This window comes from Nymphalis io, chromosome 23, assembly GCF_905147045.1.
Source record: "Nymphalis io chromosome 23, ilAglIoxx1.1, whole genome shotgun sequence".
NCBI classification, from domain to species: domain Eukaryota; kingdom Metazoa; phylum Arthropoda; class Insecta; order Lepidoptera; family Nymphalidae; genus Nymphalis; species Nymphalis io.
Genome location: NC_065910.1, coordinates 9,692,489 through 9,705,682, shown reverse-complemented (window position 1 = coordinate 9,705,682; position 13,194 = coordinate 9,692,489). Strand labels below are relative to the sequence as shown.

The following is a 13,194-nucleotide window of genomic DNA, read 5'->3' as shown; positions in this document are numbered from 1 at the left end:
TCTTTGTCCTCAGTCTTTAGGGTCGAAAATCGCTCGAGAAACGTAAACGGTACCCGAGTTACGAGCTAGCTCCCGGGACGGGATCGATCCCGACTTGTATCTGGTTTTTTCGGACACTATACCAACCGGGAGGGGTGAACGAACCGGGTTATGTAAGGTGGGATCGATAGCACGGGACATGCGCGCACCCCACGAACGACCCTCTCATAATCGTTCTCGCGGGCCGCCGTTACGGACGTGCCGTGTTTTATTTTTACCGCGTTTTGTTTCCCTTTCGTTCTTTCCTTTTATGATTTAAGCCACCATGTCGAAGGGCGACGGTGAACAACAAAACGGCTCCGGCGAGGAGTCCAAGACCAACCTCATCATCAACTACCTGCCGCAGAGCATGACCCAGGAAGAGATACGGAGCCTCTTCTCGAGCATCGGTGAGGTGGAGTCCTGCAAATTAATACGCAATAAGGGGGCTGCCTTCCCCGATGCACTGAATCATGCGCTGCACGGCGGAGGTCAGAGCCTAGGCTACGCCTTCGTCAACTACCACCGCCCCGAGGATGCAGAGAAGGCCATCGCGACTCTCAACGGACTGCGCCTGCAGAACAAAACTATCAAGGTATCATACGCCAGACCCAGCAGCGAGGCCATCAAAGGAGCGAACCTGTACGTCTCCGGCCTACCGAAAACGATGACACAGACCGAGCTGGAGAGATTGTTCAGTCCGTACGGCCGCATCATCACTTCGCGCATCCTTTGTGAGAATTCCGGAGGAAGACCGTTCACTGGAGGAGAGCAGGGCCTATCAAAGGGAGTCGGATTCATCCGCTTCGATCAGAGAGTGGAGGCTGAGAGGGCTATTCAAGAATTGAACGGAACAGTCCCTAAGGGAGCGACGGAGCCGATCACAGTGAAGTTCGCAAACAACCCGAGCAACAACGGCAAGGCGCTGGCGCCTCTCGCCGCCTACTTACCGGCAGCGCTGCGCTTCCCGGCACCTCTCGGGAGATTCAGCTCAGGCAAGTCCCTACTCGCTATCAATAAAGGTCTACAGCGCTACAGCCCGCTGGCGGGCGAGCTGCTCGGCGGCGTGTTGCCGGGCGCCGTCGGCTCCGAGTGGTGCATCTTTGTTTACAACCTAGCTCCCGAGACCGAGGAGAACGTCCTGTGGCAGCTGTTCGGACCGTTCGGCGCCGTCCAGAGCGTTAAAGTGATCCGCGACCTGCAGACTAACAAATGTAAAGGGTACGGATTTATCACGATGACTAACTACGACGAGGCCGTCGTCGCTATTCAGTCCCTCAACGGCTACACGCTCGGGAACAGAGTGCTGCAGGTCAGTTTTAAGACGAACAAGATCAAAACGATCTAAGTCGTCCCGGATACGGCCTAGCTGGACGCTAGGACGGCACAGCAGGCGCGCACCCATACATACTACTCTTTAATACTGGCGGAGGACATCGCCGCCCAGACAAAGGACCTGATCAGACTGTCTTCCCGACTAGACCGCCCGCAAGGGCATTTTGTACATTAATTGTATATTTAATCGATTTGCTCATTGTACCTCTTTGTTCGGCGCCCGCCATTTTCCCCCAGGCAACTGGGTTAAGTGTTACGGAAATCAAAATGGCGGAAAGTGATTGCGCATGTCCGGATGAAATGGCGACGCCGGGCAGGGAGCCGGAGCGCGCAATAATATGTTAAGACGAGGCATCAAATGCTCTGACAGCAACCATACATATTAATAGTCAATAACATAATGACAATCATCGCTTATGAAAGGTTGTGGTTATCGAGAAATAGTTATCGATTATAAATAAAAGTAATTAGCAATAATAGCCTAATGCTATTCTCACATAGGCGATCATATCTTATGTACAGCGGCCGGCTCGGCTCAAATCGATAATGTTTGCCAAATGTATTCGTCTGTCGCTCACTGTAGACCGGCCAGGCCTCCACGGGGAGGCGATCGGCGCAAATTAAATAGTTATTGTTAATGATTGGAAATATATATTATCTATACTTATATTTTAATCATATATTAATCTAATTAAGAATGAAACTAATCAAAAACTGTGATAGGTTTTGATAAAATTTTAAAAAAATAAATCTTGAAAGATCTCGGGATATGAAATGAAAAGATGGGGGTGGTACAGCGGTCGGCGAGACGTTCGCAGCGACGGCACCGTCGCGGGCGGCCGCGTAACCACGGAGAGCATAGGTAGGTTAGTTTTTGAGAAACATTTTGAGGTGACTAGAAATCGGATTACGCTTAAGGGCGGTGTCGGATGGCACGCGCAATCAAAGAGGATGCGAAATCGATGCAGCTCTCCCGGGCCCGGGCGAAGCGGAGGCCACCCCTCCGCACCGCCCGCGCGAGAGCGAGACGGAATACTCAAGCCGGTCACACGGGTGACGAGAATGGTCCGTTCGCGGAACAATGGTGCATACTAGTCTAACGACGTCGTTTAGTAAGTCGACGTCTAAACATATTATGATCGGTACCTGTTATATTAATAATGTATGGATGCGACCCTGCGTCTATTCGAAGTAGGCTTTAATTGTCTTAGTTTAAATGAAAATTTGTAAATAGAGAAAAAAATGTTTAAAAAAATATATAAAAATAGAGCTCTCGCGTCAGATACGCCACAGAACACAGAAACTACAACCCGGAAAACATCGAAATTGAATAGATTTATTATCGTGCCGTCCTAACGACCCTAACGATTTTTGTAAAAAAAATATATACTTAAATATATGTAAAAACAGTTTTGTAACATTTCAGATATTAATAAATAGGTACTCATAATTACCAAAGATGAAGATTTAAATTTACAAGTATTTATATATTTATTATAAATGTAAAACGTGCAATAACTGATAGTCAGTAATTTAATAAAAATATATTAAACAAATGACTCGAAGAGGCGTTGCTAGACATAATGTCATGTGGGTTAGTACGTGTGCCGCGTTTGTTTACTATTTATTGTAAACCCGTTTACCCGAGCGAGCCACGACTTCTATTTCTTTATCTAATTAATGAAAAATTTAAAAAAAAAAAATCGCTTTCTTTGATCCAGCTTGAAATATGCTTGACATCCAATTTAGTGATAATATGTTTTATTATTAGGCGTATTGTATTAATTTAGATGAATTGTGAGTTACCTAAAACCATGCGTCATTAGTCGCGTATAAATAAACAATCGTTGAATTGTTGTAATTTTTATAATATAATAAATTAAAAAAAAAAAAACTTTTCGACGGAATGGCGCGTGGAATATTTACTTAAATGTTTGATTTATTTATTAATATAAAGGTTCGTACGGTGGTGACGAGCTGTATGAGTGGTCAGAGTGGTCGAAGTGATGCACAAGTTTTGCAAACTAACAATATTTATTCAACCGTAGTCGTATTTTAGGTTAAAATAGTTGTTGTGTTGTGATGTTTCGACTCAGTTTCTATAACTATACTAGTCAACCGTACTAACGGACAATTATTTGATGTTTCTCTGAGTCGAATCGATGTTAATAAATTACTATAATGATAATTATTTCAACAATATTTGTTCTTAGATTAACTTTCATTCATTTAGTGTATGTGCAATTAGTTGTATATTTCACTTATATTTATATTATATTAGGTGTGCATTTAACTTATTTAATATATTTTGTATTATTAAATTTGGGGGGGTAAAGGGAGGTGACCCAAATTGATTTATTTATTAGGGAAAATATATCGGGCGATTAATCGATTAAGTATTTAAAGGGAATATTCGTTTCATCCGTTTAGTTTGAAATATTTTGAATTGTTCGTTTATATATCGATTTCTTACATATTAATTTTACATATTCGTGTAAAAGATGTACGTTTGAATCGAAACAATAACACCAAAGTATTGTAATGAAAACTCAACGACTTTTTAGATAATAAATAAATGTAAATGTGAAAACACAAAATATTTTGGAGCGAAATGTTGGTTAAGATATTGGTAGGTGATGAAATAGTCGCTTAGTGCTGATATTAGTAGAATGTTTTGTGCGTTCCCTCTCTTCTTTCGGACATAATTAATAAAAAATAATATTAATGTTAAATTAATAATAGTGCTCAATAGGTAGAGGGCGCGAGCCTGTTTCTAGAATAAATATAAAAACTGAAAAAGCAATAATAAAATAAATTGTGAATTTTAACCACACATGAGTAGGTACGCTACAATATAATTAACTTGATATTTTTATATGTATTTTAAATATACTGTAATTCGTATCTTCATAGATATAAGCGGCCGACTTGCAAAACGTTCTACTAATTATTTTGTGATTGTTGCGTTTATGACTATCGACTTACCGTCTCGAAATATCGATATAAGTTTTATGAAATTAAGAAGGCTGTTTTAAAAGCAATAAAACATTATAGAACACCATTTGGAACTTAAGAAAGTTCGGTTTGGACGCGGACGAGGCAAAGAAAAATACGTTCTGAAATCGGTAGTCATTAATGCTCTATAATCGCAATATATCTACAAAGCTAGACCGATAGCTTTGTGGGTGTCGTCGATGTGTGAAATCCGACAGGAGACAAGGGATATTCAAATCTATTATCAATAGCATAACTGCTACTTTTTGAATGGTGTTTTGATGCATTTTTTAAGAAATTTAAAAAATAATATTAAAAATAAACTTAATTATTGGCAATCCAGAAACAATACTCTAATATGCATAGGCTAATTGACATTGAGGCTGTGAAATTAGCAAAATAAAAATAAAAAATACACGTGGCGAATGATCTTAATTAATAAAGTATCGTGTTAAGTGGAATCACAGAATGATAGAGTATTTTTTGTAATATTCGGTAGAAATGAGATGTGAGCGTTATAAATTCGCGCTTTTTTTCCGAATTTGACAGCTGTCATCTGTTAATAGACAGGGTGCGTACGGCGGGCGTGAGTGTTTGACACGTTCCATTACACTCAGATGCCATTTCTACTTCTCGTTCTGTGTACGGTAATCATTCAATCACGCGTACAGGCAAAAGGTTAATGGCCCATATTTAATAAGTAAATCAATTGACTTATCCGATGATATAGCGTGACCGTTGACTGTCCAAATAAAATATAAATGGAAAAAGCTAACAGCGTTTTCTATTCAGTAAGCTTATTCGTGGTATAGGTGATATGGAATGGCCTTAGTCTCGGGCATAAGCACAAAACACAAAATAAATGGCCGAGTCGTACGCTATTCCCATAGTTAAGACACAAATTGAAGAAATGAAATCTTCCATAGGAAATAACGTAAGTTTAACGTCTGCGCGTAAAAATATTTCAATTTTCAGTTGTGTCGACACTGGATGCGTCAAGTCTAGTCGAATGCTCAAAATTATATGTTGCATTTAGTGTTGTGACGCAACTGCAGTTTAACGTCGATAAATTGGGATCTTTTGAACATCGCAGACTATTCGAGACATCGACTAAATGTGTTACTATTACTTCATATGTCGAAATGTTAGTTGAGTAATTGCATTGCACAACACCTACTCTTTATGCTGGGGGCTATTGTTGTAAAATTATTGAAAATATAAATAATAAAAAATACGTTTGCTCATTACGTACTTCCTTGCCTTTTGGAACTGTTTCTCTAGTAGTTAACTTAGCGTACTCCTTCCAATAGTTTTACAATATACAGCCGTTTCCAAGCCAAACTCTCGCCTCCCTATCGCATGTTCATTATCATTGTGAGAACATACGACAGCGTTTTTAAACCGAGCCAATTGCAGAAACAAAGAAAAGATTAAATAGATTCTATTTAAAAAATTCTATAGCCTTAAGATATATCACCTTTCAGAACACCCTGTATCGATTTCCTATTCACAGATAACAAATCGGTGCCGTATGTAATCGCAAACATCATTATAGACAGTGAAAGTATAAACCGGAGCGAAAAAGGATATAACGTGTAAAATTAAAAAAAAAAAAAAAAAAACGTACTCGATTTCTGAACGTAATTTTCGATTAAAGCTTTCGGTTGAACAAACGATTGCAATAAATATGTAAATAAACAGGCAAAGGAGCAGCTTCGGGTTAACCGAAATAGTTTCGAATTTAAATTAAAAAAAAAAGTAATATCATGTAATATCAATTTCACTGTCTATTTATTAGGTTATTTTCGGTGTTGATTCCTCTTCTGCACAACGGTTCGTTCCCATTTCGTGACATTTGAACATACGAAAGATCGCGCCACTATGGTGCACCGTTCATCTCCCAGGTTTCATTGTTTCACATTGAAAAACCAAAACGAGGCCTAATTCTTAAACCGGGCATCAATAGTGAAATAAATTTATCGATTCCAACGGGTTGGGATGGGAACAAACACGTGAAGCAGCGTAGTATGTGATACATTATAAAAAAAGTAGTTCTTTCATACGCCCTTAAATATCCAAAGGTTGCAAATGGTGTTATGAATCCCGACTTCCAATTTGTGTAAGGCTAGCGAGTAATTAGAGAAATGCAACGTAAGATAAAAATTTATCTCATAGTATTGTGTAAGTATTTTACCAAAACTCCGGAATGAAATTAATAAAGCAATCATATATACATATATATTATTAGTCAGTCGACATCCTAAATCCCGCTGACGTTCATTTGATAAACGTTTTTTATGAAACGCGCGAAATATAAACGAAATACTTCCCATACATATGTATATTAAATGAAATCTCAGAGGCGTTTCATTTCGTCTATTTCTTAATTACATTTAAGACGTAGGTATCTGTGTTGGTCGTACTAACAGATTTAGTTGTTGTGCCGCGACGTAGGGCGATCTGCGCGCGCGGTAATAGTCATTAAAATAAAGGCTATTGTATCCATGGGCGCGTGCACGGATCGCGGTTGCGTTGCCTTGTACCTAAGAGATAGATATTTCTATATTCTTGTGTCTGTTTAAACAATTACCTCTTCTTCATTATAGCTTTTGTGAAGATGTTTTATTTGCACAAGATAGTAGTGAGAATAAGATTGAGGCTAAACCTGAACTATTTAGCGATCTTTTTATATATCGTGTCGTCTGTGTATTGAACACGTCTGTCCATAATCTGTGCAATAGCAACGTGTACATTTGTCATGAATTGTAATCGAGCTGATATGTGCGATTAGGTTAATTTAGGCGTCTTTAGATAGCTCTTTTATTATTATTATTATTATTATTATATCGATGTTGTTTCGATAAAAATCCAAATTGCTTATATAATATTTACGGAACGACAAGCCGGACTACAGCAAACAAAGCCGAAAGAATGAGTTGCACAAGTGCTCAGGTTAACACGATAATTAAAAAGGCGCTAACGATACAGTTACTGATGCCCCTGCACAGTGACGGAAGTTGAATTTTTAACGGGGAAACACGGTAAAATGGGACTAATCGCCATTACCCTCGGTTCGTTGAACTAATATGAGCCATAATACAAATGCAATGAAGTACAATTTAGCATAAATGTTTAATTTAGCGATAATTTAAAGCAAATATAAAATATCGAATGACCTATTTTTTAAAATATGTGTTTTCAGGTAACTGGGTCATGCAACCGTTATTTCCCGTTAAAAAAAACTGAAAAGTTCCGAGTGAAGTCAGTTTTAGTATCATCTTAGGGGCTTCGTACATGACCTTACTTAGTTGTCGCGTGAAGAGAGCGCGCGAGAGGGATGGAGCTATACGGGCGTACATATGGACCCCTCCCTCGCTCTCGTAGCTCCGTCCTTATCTGTCACGACCGAGTAAGGTCCTGTGGAGAGCCTAGTAGTATAAATGTTGTTCCCTATATTTTGTAAGTCTGTGGTTTTCCAAACTCGTAGCTGAGCCCTACCGGGTTGATATTAAATAAAAATTATATTGCGTTTTGGAAAATCGCATCGAACCGTACTTTGTTTAAAGCTCGGTGTAGACATTTTTTAAAGTACTCATTCCTAAAGTAAGACATTATTAACCAAATATTTACATCAGTAGTGGTGACTTGGCTGTTTTAAGTAATTTATTCATTAATTAATATTTTCACGTAACTTATGTGTCTATAATTATTAATTTATTGGAATTAATTATAATTGAATAAAAAAATAATGAAAAATTGTCACATTTCTTCACTTTATACAATAGTTTTTACAATATGATATTTAATATCCTCAATGGTTGTAACTATACATTTCTTGTTCTAAATATATAAAAAACCCGAAATTTTATTTTTTTTCATTTCACCCTCTTATCCCCCAACACATTCCTGTACACATTTTTTTTTAAATGTCAAAGACGAGAATCGATTTCGAACTTTTTAAATTAATATTTATTTATTTTTTCAAATACGTTTTTTCTTGATAAAATAAAAAAAAAACAACAAAATTTCTTCCATGAAATTCATTTATTTTTATAAAAATATACTTACTTGTTATTAATTTTTTTTTGCATAGCAATTCTTCTTATAACAAATATTTTATCAATAAAAGATGGTAACTATTCTATTTCTTCTTGGTAGAATCTACATTTCGTTCCGGCAGTAGCTTTACAAGCAATTATTATTGTACAATTACAATGCAAAAGAAAATATTTAATTATATATCTAAAATGTGTTAGTAAAAACAATAAAAATAATTCGTATCTCTTTCTCTTTTCATCTTAACAAACCACCATGCATGTGTGATAGAGACAAATAATATAACAACAACATTACCTTATCATTAGCATGCCACCAATAAAAAATAATGAATAAAATATATTTTGATTCAAAAAAGTTTTTATTTGCAAAAATATTTTTTTTTTTATAGAATAGGAAGGTGGACGAGCATATGGGCCACCTGATGGTAAGTGGTCACCAAACGCCCTTAGACATTGGCATTGTAAGAAATGTCAACCATCGCTTATAGCCAATGCGCCACCAACCTTGGGAACTAAGATTTTATGTCCCTTGTGCCTGTAATTACACTGGCTCACTCACCCTTCAAACCGGAACACAACAATATCAAGTATTGCTGTTTTGCGGTAGAATATCTGATGAGTGGGTGGTACCTACCCAGACGGGCTTGCACAAAGCCCTACCACCAGTAAAACTAAAAAAAAATTTATACCATAATGTGATATGTTACATAAAAAATTGTTTAGTAATTACTAGTTGTTCTCTATTAATAGTTCGCTTCAATTGGTTATTAAACTAAACTCTAAGTAAGATATCAATTCGATTAGTTGCATTAAAATCGTTTCAGTATTTTTTTATTGCACATAGACTCACATAATTCTTAATTCTATATACTAATTTAACAAAATAATAATTTTGTATAAACTAGAAAATAAATGAAGGCAAAATATAAATATAACAAAAATATTTTCCGACAAAAGATAGAATTATGTTAAAGATTATTTATATACATATATATATATATATATATATATATATAAAGATGATTATTTATATAATGCTAAGGTACATGAAACAGCAGCTGAAGAGTCACCGATACCATGTCGCAAGAAGTGACCCACGCATCATGAGGTATGTACTTAAAGTCTATTTCATTAGACGGTTTCTTGATGAGTGATGATGAATGATAATAACAAATAGGCAACACACAAGTGCTGAGGATAGGTGAATCCTAAGATAATATAGGTGGTACAAACAGACATGCCTCACAGAGTTTTAATGTAACTTAATTTGTGACTACATTACGAACCGATGCTAGATTTACATTAAATTCAATATGACGATTCAAAAGTGCCCTTATAAGCCCACTTGAATAAATTATTTGATTTGTGTTTCTAATTAATCTCGTGATAAATTTGTGATGGAAAATATCGTGAGGTAACCATCGAGAGTCCCAGTTGAAGTTTTACGACATTAGTACTGTAGGGTATTCTGTAAAAACAATTTCGAAACTCACCGCAGACAAGGCTCGTGAAATGTCAGAAAGTGTTATGTGACATTAAATAAATAAATAAATAATATTCGAGGACATTTTTCACACACGGCCATTTGATCCCAAATTAAGCTTGTACAGAGCTTGTACTATGGAATCCCGACAACTGATATACTACTTATACTATTTTTCTTTTGTAAATACATACTTATATAGATAATTACACCCAGACTCAGGACAAACAGACATGTTCATGCACACAAATATCTGTCCTGGGTGGGAATCGAACCCACAACCTTCAGCGTGAAAGGCAAGCAGTGTAGAAGGGGCTTTGAAAAGCTTAACTTGAATTGTCGATTAATACCGGTGAGCCGCCACCATCTTGAAAAGAAGGGTTAATTTTTTTTGATAATTCGGCTGTCCCAAATAATTAGAAAATTGGGATACTATATTCTTTTGTTGCTTTTTTACGCTCTACAATTTAGATCATATAATGTTTTTACTTATTTATGATCTATTTATAGAACGAGTAAGTAAACGTCTTAAACTTGGACTTTTGCATTATTTACGATAAAAAACCCTGTCGACACAGGACGCCGAGAGACATCAAGACGGATGGTTTGAAATAATTTATAATTATAGAATACAAATAGATAAATGTGGAGTCTAATAAATCCCATCGAAAACATAAAGTCTTGCAAAGCAGTCCTTCCCATTGAAAAAAATCTGAAATCTCACGTTAAGCCAAGTCAGTTTTTTTTTTCTTCTGTATCTGTGGAAGCAGCTTCAACAACTTTGTCATAAATTGTTCCCTAGTTACTTGCTAACATTTATAGGGATCAATATCAGACATATCTACATAATAAATATAATGACTTGACAATCAATATTGATATCTACTGACAAAAATCTAAAATGATTACATAATCACAACCCGGGTTCCTTTAAACGAGGCTTGAAAAGGCATCTTGCGGGCCGGCAAGGCAGGGACGGCTAGTACAGAACATTCTTCCCGACTGTACTGGACGTCGTCGCGTTTGGACTCTACTACCACTTACCATCAGGTGGAGTAGTCATTTGCCATATAAAAAAAATCCCGGCGCATATAAAAAAATGAACACAATACTTGCGGGCCTAATATAATTATGCAAGATGTAAACAGGTACAAATTCAGATCCCAAATATCCTAGATGTTATGCTCACCACCAGATAAAAACATAGAGATTCGTTAATAAATAAAATGTTTTATTCTTATTATTACAATAATATATAGCAATGAGCGGGGAAGGAAGGCGGCGGAGAGGGGTAAGACGGACGACGGTATAAAAGAATTTCGTGCTGTTTATTTTATTAGTAGTAAAAAGTAGTGTTTATTTTCTTTTATTATTTTTATTTAGTTAAAACCGTTTTCTTTTTGTAATTATATTAATGAGTCTTCTGTTACTTGAATATATATATTATTATTATATTTATTATTTTTGTATGTCTGTCTATCAGACACTAATAACAAGACAATATTGACTTATATATATATAATAATCCATTAAGAACAGTATCTAACCACTTCAGTGGTTACATTCAATTGTTGAATGTTTGATGGAGGGCGCTGCACGCAAGGACAATAGTAAACGCTCCACATAGAATACAATTTTAAAATTATATAAGTGCGTATTATCAATTATTGTTGTGTTAAAAATACATATATATCTGTAATTAATTTGTGATGATGTTATCCAAACGGATTACTCAGAGATGACGACAAAAAGGGACGTTCAAATATACATATGACGTGACGAAGACTTAACAAAATCAAAAATTGATAATTAAATCGCTAAACCTTTGACCTTCCTAATGACATGAAAACGAACAGTTGAACCACATGTGAAGACGAGGGGAGGTGAAGGAATTAAATTAATAATTACAATTGGTGTTGTTATAAAGGAGTGATAATAAATGTTTGGGTGGCCTGAACAGAACTTTATAAACTACCCAACGAATCATCAAGAGCTTGAAGATTCAATTGCTAAATTTCACAAAGCCACCTAGTGATCTGTTGGTCTAGGGGTCTCAAGTACTGCGTTTATTCAACTGGAAAGAGTTCGATCCCGAGCGGAACACAAACAGTTTAAAATTTCAAAACTTTGACATTTTAATAATTTCATTATATATATATATATTATTATTTTTTAATTTAATATTTTAAAATGTAATTTTCACATTCAAAATCAATGATATTATTATTATATTGTAAAACATGAGTTCCCCTTTTCTAAGGTTAACATGTCCTCATTGCCCCAGTTCGACGCGAACGTTTAACTCGCATGGGCTTAAAATACATATTGGGCATAAACATCCCGCTACGCCCTGTCCCTGTCGGGACCGCTAGCGCGCAGCAGTCCCTTCAACCCGACGACGACGGTATAAGTGCACCATCTCTGGGTTCACAGCCTCCTATTAATGTCCTTGATGGTCTAGCGTCACTCAGGAGATCTGTAAGGGTGCTAAGGCATGTTCCTAAGGGAGTGAGGAACCTAGCGGCCGGTAGACTGTGCGATATTATAAGAAGGTGTATTGAGACCAATGGAACAACAGATTGGTGTACACTGCTCACATTTTCTTATACTGCGCTTAAATTACCACTTCTGTAACGTAAACGTAAGGTTACCCGAGCCCTGCGCTCGGGTAACCTTACGTCCAAAGTGAAGGCCAACATAATATCCTGTGGCGCACCCGATGATGTCGAAAAAGATGTGTCCTATAGAGCGTCTTCAGTCCAAAAGGCGATCGAGTCAAAGGTGTTTGAGGGTGACTTGAGGGGGGCAGTGCGCTTGTTAATGTCTGATGATGCAATAGCACCGCCTGGTCCCGAAACTCTAGCTTCCTTGAGGTCCAAACATCCATCCCCATCGCGTCCATTAGCTTTTCCTCTGGCGCCGGATCGATCCATTCAAATCTTAAAAGTCAAAAAGGAAGACGTAGTCCAGGCTCTAGGCAGTTTTCATAATGGTTCAGCAGGCGGTTTGGATAGTATTCGTCCAGTTCATTTAAAAGAGCTGATCACGAATTCTACAGGGGACAACGGGCAACGTTTGCTTGAATCTTTGGTTGATTTGTGTAACTTCATTCTTAGTGGGCAATTAAATCCGGAAGTTTGTCCATATATGTACGGGGCGAGTCTGTGCGCGCTGTCAAAAAAAGATGGGGGCATTAGACCAATTGCAATGGGGAGCATCTTTCGTCGTTTAGTGGCTAAGCTAGGGTGTCGTGCTATTAGAGAGGATATGGCCAAATACCTCCAGCCGCACCAGTTGGGGTTCGGA

At 37.2% G+C, this 13,194-nt stretch overlaps 1 protein-coding gene across 1 annotated transcript; it reads left to right on the top strand.

Moving 5' to 3' along the window:
* Window positions 1-233: 233 nt before the first annotated feature.
* Window positions 234-8,201, top strand: LOC126777560 (ELAV-like protein 2). The gene is made up of 2 exons (XM_050500621.1): window positions 234-1,330; window positions 7,550-8,201. The coding sequence occupies exons 1-2, from the start codon at window positions 305-307 to the stop codon at window positions 7,628-7,630; spliced, it is 1,107 nt and encodes a 368-aa protein (XP_050356578.1). The 5' UTR covers window positions 234-304; the 3' UTR covers window positions 7,631-8,201.
* The last annotated feature ends 4,993 nt before the right edge of the window (window positions 8,202-13,194 follow it).